The sequence below is a fragment of the Ovis canadensis genome, chromosome 5, assembly GCF_042477335.2.
Source record: "Ovis canadensis isolate MfBH-ARS-UI-01 breed Bighorn chromosome 5, ARS-UI_OviCan_v2, whole genome shotgun sequence".
Lineage (NCBI taxonomy): Eukaryota > Metazoa > Chordata > Mammalia > Artiodactyla > Bovidae > Ovis > Ovis canadensis.
In genome coordinates, this window is record NC_091249.1 from 59992284 (window position 1) to 60001475 (window position 9192).

Consider the following 9192-nt stretch of genomic DNA (forward strand, 5'->3'; position numbering starts at 1 on the left):
TTTCTAAATCCAACTTGAACATCTGGAAGTTCTTGGTTCACATACTGTTAAAGCCTGGCTTGGAGAATTTTGAGCATTGCTTTGCTAGCGTAAGAGACGAGTGCAATTGTGAGGTAGTTTGAACATTCTGTGACATTGCCTTTTTTTAGGATTGGAATGAAAACTGACCTTTTCCAGTCCTGTGGCCACTGCTGAGTTTTCCAAATTTGCTGGCATATTTGAGTGCAGCACTTTCACAGCATCATCTTTCAGGATTTGAAATAGCTCAACTAGAATTCCATCGCCTCTACTAGGTTTGTTCATAGTGATGCTTCCTAAGGCCCACTTGACTTCATATTCCAGGATGTCTGGCTCTATGTGAGTGATTACAACATTGTGGTTATCTGGGTCATGAAGATCTTTTTTGTACAGTTCTTCTGTGTATTCTTGCCACCTCTTCTTAATATCTTCTGCTTCTGTTAGGTCCATACCATTTCTGTCCTTTATTGTGCCCATCTTTGCATGAAATGTTCCCTTGGTATCTCTAATTTTCTTGAAGAGATCTCTAGCCTTTCCCATTCTGTTTTCCTCTATTACTTTGCATTGATCACTTAGGAAGGCTTTCTTGTCTCTCCTTGCAATTCTTTGGAACTCTGCATTCAGATGGGTGTGTGTGTGTGTTAGTTGCTTAGTCATGTCTGATTCTTTGCAACCCCATAGACTGTAGCCCATCAGGCCCCTCTGCCCATGGGATTCTCCAGGCAAGAACATTGGAGTGGGGTGCCATCTCCTTCTTCAAAAGGAACTATAGAATGAAAGAAAGTGAAGTCACTCAGCAATGTCCAACTCTTTGCGACCCCATGAACTATAGCCTGCCAGGCTCCTCCATTCATGGAATTTTCCAGGCAGGAATACTGGAGTGGGTTGCCATTTCCTTCTCCCATTCAGATGGATATATCTTCCCTTTTCTCCTTTGCCTTTTGCTTCTCTTCTTTTCTCAGCTATTTATAAGGCCTCCTCAGACAACCATTTTGCCTTTTTGCATTTCTTCTTCTTGGGGATGGTTTTGTTCACCACCATTTGTACAGTGTTACGAATCTTCATCCATAGTTCTTCAGGCACTGTCTATCAGATCTAATCCCTTGAATCTATTTGTCACTTCCACTGTATAATTGTAAGGGATTTGATTTAGGTCATACATGAGTGGTCTAATGGTTTTCCCTACTTTCTTCAATTTAAGTCTGAATTTTGCAATAAGGACCATAGAGAGTAAGGGCTTAATATTACATGAGTAATATTAAAACATAATAGTAAGTATATGCCTTTATATAATAGTAAGTTGGTGCCTTTTCTGTGGGATTCCACGGGCCAGCTGGGGAGCCCACACAGCAGCCAAAGCTGAACTGTGCCCTCAGCACAGCCGGCAGGGCAGCCTCCAGTCCTGGGAGCTGGGCGCCAAGAGGCAGAGCCCTGAGGACACGTAGGGGTCAGCCTTTGAATATCCCGGAGGAAATCATATAGGAGCTGCTGGGAGATGTGCGTAAAAACAGTCATAGCTGGAGCCCGAATTCTAAGGTTGTGGAAGATCCCGAGGAAGCCTGTGCCCCACCCCTGCTGCATGAAGTTTTCCATTTTCTCAGGGTAGACAGATTGTGACTGTCATCTGTATGGAGGTACGTGTCCCCTGCAACATGCCTGATGGCATTTGGTGCTGAGGGAGGACCAGGTTTAAAGCACTGAACTGAAAACCTCTGGACTTAAAGATCCAACTTGTTGCCCTTTGACAAACACAGCACTGTGAATTCATCACTGAGAAGCTTGTCTGTGTCAAAACCAAGACTAACATAGTCGTGATTGGATGTTCCCGTGGACTCACTAATAATAAAAAGCTCCCTTGACTTTGGCCCCCTGTGCCAAAACTCCGCTACTTTCCCTGTGTGGGAGGGGCTTGGATGCAGGTGGAGGGTGAAATTCATGCCAGCCCTATTGCTAACCATGCTGGACGGCTACGGGGACCACGCCGCCCACATCATTAGGGAACCTCATCTCTGGCCAAGGCCTATTTGTTGTGCAGGTCATGTTGGATATTGCTTGACATTGTAACTGATGGAAATTCCTTTGAGGAAATCCCTTTGAGGAATCCTGGCTCTTGCTGCTCTGAGCTTTACTTATTATTGACATCAGAAGTACTGAAGGATGGTCTAGACTCATAGGAAAAAGAAACCATTTTAATTTTGCCAGTACCTAGAAAAATACTGCCCTGATTAGATTCCTCTAAGATCTTCCCAAGCCTCTGAGCCTTCAGGCAGTGCAGAAAAAGCCATCCTGATTGCCACACCACCCCAACCCCAAGACCCTTCACCCTGCCTCCTTCCTGCCTATCACACAGAGCCAGGGAGGCCAAGCAGGAGGGGATGCTGGCAGGCTGCCCCCTCCACCACCACCCGCAAGGGGCCAGGCCATGTGAATCCCATGCTGTGGGCCCTCCTGGGGGTGTTTGAATGGAATTCACCTTTCTGAGCTTGTATAGTATGCTCTAGGTACCATTCTTCTACAGGTGGGCACATTCCCTGTCCACATACAACTTTGTCCTTTGCTTTTCAACTTAAAGGCGTTTCATCCATTCAGTCAATATTTATAGAGCACCTCCTCCAGGGCACGAGCAGGACAGGCCCAAGATAGGCATTCAGGACACAAACATGAGCAACACCAAGTTCTGTGTCCTCAGGACAGTAAACAGTGACCATGATGAATTAGTACACGAGAAAGCATCCTAGAAGGTGGTGAGCACTGTGGCATAGAAACAGAATCAGAAGTACTGACTGGGGGGGGGGGGGGGGTAGATTGAGTATTAAGGTGTGTGCATGCTAAGTCACTTCAGTTGTGCCTGACTCTTTGCAACCCTATGGACCATAGCCCACCAGGCTCCTCTGTCCATGGGATTCTCCAGGCAAGAATACTGGAGTGGGTTGCCAGGCCCAACTCCAAGGGATCTTCCTGAGCCAGGGATGGAACCCTCACTTTTTTAACATCTCCTGCATTGGCAGGCAGGAGATGGATGGTTTAATAGTCAGAGTTCTCTAGAGAAACAGAGCCAGTAAGATTGATGGATAGGTGGATGGATGGATAGACAGGCAGATAGACAGATAGCTTTATTATAAGGGATTGGCTAATGCAATTATGGAGGCTGAGGAGTTCCCCTCTCTGCCGTCTCCAGGCTGGAGGACCAGGAAGCTGGTGGTGTAGTTCTAATCCAAGTCAAAGGCCTGAGAAGCCGGGGAGTTGGTGGTATGAGTCCTGGTCCGAGTGTTAGGAGACCAGTGTCCCAGCTCAAGCTGTCGGGCGGAGTGTGAGTTCTCCTTACCTTTCCTTTGTGTTCTCTTCAGGCCCTCAGTGGATTGGATGGGGCCCACCCACACTAGGAGAGCATCCGCTTATACCAATTCAGGTGCTCACCTCTTCCGGAAACACCCTCATAAACTCAGAAGAGCGTTTAGTCAAATATCTGGGCATGCCAGACCTGGTCAAGTTGACACATAAAATTGACAGATAGCTACAGTCACACCATGGCAGCCCGACAACCTAGTTCAACCATTGCTGCAGTACACCCCCATGAAGCTCTGCACCCCAGCTTGGCACTGCATCTGGCAGAAGGTGGGTGCTAACTGAGGCTCCTTCAGGGGAGTGGGTGACTATGTGGACCCCAGGGTTTCTCTGCTTTTTGCTCTGGCCCAGATCATCTGCTTCTTCAGCTTGGCCAAGGGCTTTCCTCTCTTACAAACACACATGCCCACGTTCTTGGGTGTCCTTCATCTCCTGGCCTGACCAAACTGCTGCCTTCTCCCATTTCAGATACATAGTTGGCTTTTCAGGACCCCAAATGCCTTGGCAGTGCCCTGAACATCCCTCCAACAGAACCCATAGATAGGGTACCTCAGTTCTGCCTCTGGCCTTCCCTACAACACCCTCAGACTGTCTGCCCACTCCCATGTACCCTTCCTAACAACCCCAGACACAGTTCGTGAGGCTTCAAGTTTTTGTTCAGGGAATAAGCCTTACAGTTATTACAGGAGTATTTGATCCATCAGGAGCTTCCCTGGTGGCTCAGACAGTAAACAATATGCCTGCAATGCAGGAGACCTGGGTTCGATCCCTGAGTCAGGAAGATCCCTTGGAGAAGGGAGTGGCTACCCACTCCAATGTTCTTGCCGGAAGAGTTCCATGGACAGAGGAGCCTGATGGGCTACAGTCCATGGGGTCACAAAGAGTCAGACACAACTGAGCGATCAACACATTTCACCTTCACTTGACCCATCAGCTCATTGACAGAGCTCATGGCTTTCTTTGTTCTGAGCATCAGGGAACAAATAAGCACTTGCAGACCAGGTTGAGCTTTTTTCCCATATCTATTTATTCCAAAATAAACACATAACATTTTAAACAAATTATTACAGCTGATTTTGATTTAACATGGCTTATTTGATTTTTTAAATTATAACAACTTAAAGAGGAGGCTTTCTAAATTCAATAAATAGAATAAATAACATTTCAGCTTCACACTTTGCCTCTCATATTTTCATTCTGGAAACTTTCCAGCAGAGTCTTCAGAAATGTCACCGTATTGCCTGTTGTGGTTCGGTTGCATGGCTGTTCACAGGCAAAAGACTGTGGGGGTGAAAGTTGAAAAAGGCAGAGTGACTAGGACAGTATGGAGCCCAGCAACCCCAGAAACTGGCCTGCCTAGAACCTGGTGAGCAGGAGAGGGGTGGTCATTGGGACGGAGGGTGTGCAGGCAGTAAGGGGCTTGAGGTAAGGAGGACTAGGACAGTATGGAGCCCAGCAACCCCAGAAACTGCCCTGCCTAGAACCTGGTGAACAGGAGAGGGGTGGTCATTGGGACAGAGGGTGTGCAGGCAGTAAGGGGCTTGAGGTAAGGAGGACTAAGACAGTAGGGAGCCCAGCAACCCCAGAAACTGCCCTGCCTAGAACCTGGTGAGCAGGAGAGGGGTGGTCATTGGGATGGAGGGTGTGCAGGCAGTAAGGGGCTTGAGGTAAGGAGCAAATGAGTGAGGCTCCAGGGCTAACATTTGTGTAGGTGGCACAGATGCTTGACTTTGTGGTAGGATTTCAGGTGCCTGCTTGCCACACACACACACCCTTATCAAGGGGTCCTAAATCTTATTAGAGGATGTCTTCTTGAGATACTTTGAGGCTTAAAATTTTGTTGTTGTCCTGTTTGGTTGTCCTTCCAAGGTTGTTTTATAGCACAATGACTAAGAACAGGATTTGGCCGTTTTATAGACCAGAGTTCAAATCTCAACACTGCCATTTGTTAAACATGTAGCCTTGGGCGAATCAGTTAACCTCACTGAGCGTCAGTTTCCTCCTTCACAGCATAGGGCGTAAGTCTGACAGTTGTCATTAAGGCAGGTATTCAGGGAAACAGTATAAATGAAGCACCTAGAACTGCATGCTATTGATGGCAGAATCCTCTACAAGCCAGTAACTGAGTGAGGAGGGGCCCTTGTAGCAACAGTAATGAAATAGTTTACCCCCTGCCCTTTCCTCCAGGGTCTAGGGTATATATATATATATATATATATATATATATATATATACACACAGGCGTTTAGGGCACGTGACAAGCTTCCACCTGGATGTGGATGTGTCTTCCTTTAAACACCTCCCTGTTCAGTGGAAAGAAAACCTGTAACTTACAGGTCACATTGTCTACACAGCTAACTGAATCTCTAGGATAATTTAGAATGGTATGGGGCTATAGCCCTGATTCTCAAGATTTAGCTTCTAATTACAATGTGGCTAGATTCTTTCATTATTCAAGAGGTAGAGAGAAGTAAAAGCCAACAGGGAGGTGAGTGGTTTTTTAAAATGAGATGGAACGATGAGCCATCCGGGCAGTTCAGTTCAGTTGCTCAGCCGTGTCTGACTCTGGGATCCCATGGCCTCCAGGCAGAGCTCACATTAATTCTCTTATTCTGAATAGGTTTCTTAGATGTCTCTAATCAACCCTGAACTACCAGTGCCAACCTTATCACCCTTTCTCATTCAGGTGGCGTTGGCATCGACATTCACACAGAAATAACTAACCAGAGCACATCACAGATAAAAACACACTTACTCCACACTTGTTGCTCTTGAGGGCTACGACTATTCTCTTCACCTGGTTGAGAGTCAGGCGGAATCTCGTGCTCACTGTGGAGTTGCTCAGCTGTGACAGGCCCTCTTGGAAGCATGCTGTGGAGCAGTTGCCCTGGTGAATAACAGGGAGTTAGGAAAAGAAACAGCTTTGAGTAGGAATCACAGAGAATGCTTTTAGAGGCGATTTTAATTTAACCAGTGTAATCTAAACTTGGGCTTCCCAGGTGGCTCAGTGGTAAAGAATCCGCCTGCTCATCCAAGAGATGCGAATTCGATCCCTGGGTTGGGAAGATCCCCTGGAGAGGGCAATGGCAACCCACTCTAGTATTCTTGCCTGGAGAATCCCATGGACAGAGGAGCCTTGCATCCACGGGATCGCAAGTGTTGGACGTGACATAGCAACTAAACCACCACCACCATTGTTGCAGCAGCAGCTAAAAGTGTGGATTATAAACCCAGGGGATGGGCTAGGGCATAAATGTGTGGTTCCTCCTCAGAAGCTTTCCTCCCCGGAAACCCTTTTTACTTCCCCTCCACCCGCAATCTCAGACACCCTATCCTCCCGGAGGTCAGCCTTCAAACCTTGCAATAACCACTATAAATCAGCTGAAGAGAAGTACAGGGAGGGAAGGAGAGAAGCAGGGAGGGACAGACAGAGGGAGAAGACAGAGCATATGAACAGTTGAGGCCAGAGGAAGGACAAAGGGCTGTCATCTTATCTACATTGTTTTGCAACCCTGGAGTTACCAGTAAATGGATTAGAAAACAATGAGCTAGGAATGACATCACTTATTCTATTCTCAATCCCAGACTGATTTAATTGTGCACATGGCCACTAATCTCAAAACACATTCAAGATTCTTTTTATTGAAAGGTGTTCAGACTTCTCAGGGAGACTAAATGCAAAGAAATGTGTACAGTATAGAATTTCAAGATTTTGAAAGGTTTTCAAAATTGTTACTAATCTGTAATGATTGTAATGTAGTCACACTTTCTTACTTAAAATACATCAAATCGAACAATTTTGACTTAAAAGCTTAAGATAAAACAAGATCAAGATAATTCACTTTTACTATACTTACAGAGGACATGGGCAGACACAAACAATCAGCCGCCTGCAAAAGAGGAATTTCAGATGTGAAGATCCCAGATGAGAATATTAAAATCAGTTTCGAAAGTTCTTAAGAGCATCTACTTACATCGGTGCTGCAGCTGCAGTTTGAAGATGTGTCTTTCTAAAAAGTAGAGAAACAAGAACCCATGAAGAGTGGTATGTTGTTCATCCTCTTATATTTCACTTCAATTTTCAATAGCTGCCTTTCCCACTGGTGCCCCGCCTTTGCATCTTACCTGCAGGTTGTCGATGAGGTACACAATGTTCTTGATTCCCACATAGGTGAAACACCCCTGGCTGGCTGAAGAGCAGAGGAACAGGGCAGAGGCAAGGACCACAGCCAGGAGCATCTTGACACAGAGCTGGAGCTTAGTCTTCAAATGATTTCAAATGCCTTCAGATGCCTTCAGATCACGTTGTATTTAAAGCCACTAACATGGGAAAACCCTGACATCAAACTGATACCAATGCCCACTTTTTCTCTGTAAGTTTGGGCCACCTGACATTGAAAAAAAAATTGTGTATGTATACATATATCTCAAACTGAGTCACTTGGCGAAGACTATGTTACGTTGTCCCAGAAAGTATCATTCCTCAGAAATGATGCTTTTCAAAAAGTTAGGTGCCACAATGCTGTAGGAAAAGCTAAAGATCTTAAAACGATAATTTTTTTAAGGTTCTGGTTGTGAGAGTGAAAATACTTTCCATGAAGCCTGTCTGTATTTCCCCCTTTTAACTTTATTGGAAATGCTGATATAATAGCCAGTCATTGGTATTCTAACGAAGGGGGTGGGGGGCGGGGAAGATGAGAAATAGCGCAGGAGAGTTGTCCTGTCATCAGGGTTTTGCAAGCTCAGACACATCATTGCATCATTACTACTTCAGTCCAACTATATTCTGCTCCCCAATCTTAACCTTGGCTTCCATGCCTGGGGCCAGAGTCTCTACCTCACACAGATGAAATGCATCTTTGAACAAGTGACTGAAGGAGGAAGTCTTCAACTAAGGCACAGGAATGCGGCAACAATGCCTGTTAAAACTGGCCTGGAGGATTCCTTGGCATCTTTAAGGAACTTCCATAGCACTGTGCAACATCCAGTTAAAAACTCTGTGCTCAAAATAAGACAATAGTTAACATTTATCGAGTACTTAGTACATACTAGCCACAGTTCTAACCGCTTTATGGAAATTAAGCCATGTAATGCATACAGCCATCAAATGAGGTTCGTACTAACGTGTCATCTCCTTTTAAAATCTTTTAAAACACTGACTGCAGCTTACCTTCTTGATTTTTTGGCGAAGCTGTTCTTATCGCTATGAGCCAAAAAGCAGTCTTACTGTGTCCTTAAGTAGTACGCAGTATAATTATCCTCATTATTTTATTTTATAGATGGGGAAACTAGTCACAGAGAGGCAATTTGCCCAAAACCAAATTTGCCCAAAAGCACACAGCCAGAAAGCAACAAATTTTGTCTTCAAACCCAGACGTCTGACCTCCAGGTCCAGACCTTCATATTTTGACTCTCCTGCTTCCCTGTGTGTGTGTGTGTGTGTGTGTGTGTGTGTATGTGTGTATTTGTCTGCCTTTTCCATCAGGATATGTGCCGCTTGAGGATATAGCTCACCTCTGTATCCTCAGCACTTGGGAAAGTGCCTGGGGAACAATGGGCCATTACTAGATGTTTCTGGGTCAAATCACTAATATGAAAATTTTTCGAAATAGTAAGGAAGGTGAACATAAACTGAGATTTTATAAGATTTTTAGATCTAGGGTACATATTTGGAGGTGTGTGCGCTTAAGAAGGAGAAGGCAATGGCACCCCACTCCAGTACTCTTGCCTGGAAAATCCCATGGACGGAGGAGCCTGGTGGGCTGCAGTCCATGGGGTCGCTAAGAGTCGGGCACGACTGAGCGACTTCACTTTCCCTTTTCACTTTCA

At 45.5% G+C, this 9192-nt stretch overlaps 1 protein-coding gene across 1 annotated transcript; it reads right to left on the minus strand.

The window, feature by feature from the left end:
• Positions 1-4533: 4533 nt before the first annotated feature.
• Positions 4534-7602, minus strand: IL9 (interleukin 9). Its single transcript, XM_069592888.1, has 5 exons — positions 7489-7602; positions 7338-7373; positions 7221-7253; positions 6119-6250; positions 4534-4644 (listed from the first exon to the last, which is right to left on the minus strand). Exons 1-5 carry the CDS (start codon positions 7600-7602, stop codon positions 4534-4536), a joined length of 426 nt encoding a protein of 141 aa, XP_069448989.1.
• Between the last annotated feature and the right edge of the window lie 1590 nt (positions 7603-9192).

Coding starts and splice junctions, on each gene's coding strand:
- IL9 (XM_069592888.1), bottom strand. CDS start 7,602: ATGCTCCTGGCTGTGGTCCTTGCCTCTGCCCTGTTCCTCTGCTCTTCA. Junction 7,254..7,337: donor ACTGCAGCTGCAGCACCGAT/GTAAGTAGATGC, acceptor CCTCTTTTGCAG/GCGGCTGATTGTTTGTGTCT. Junction 4,645..6,118: donor TCAAGAGCAACAAGTGTGGA/GTAAGTGTGTTT, acceptor TCACCCCCACAG/TCTTTTGCCTGTGAACAGCC.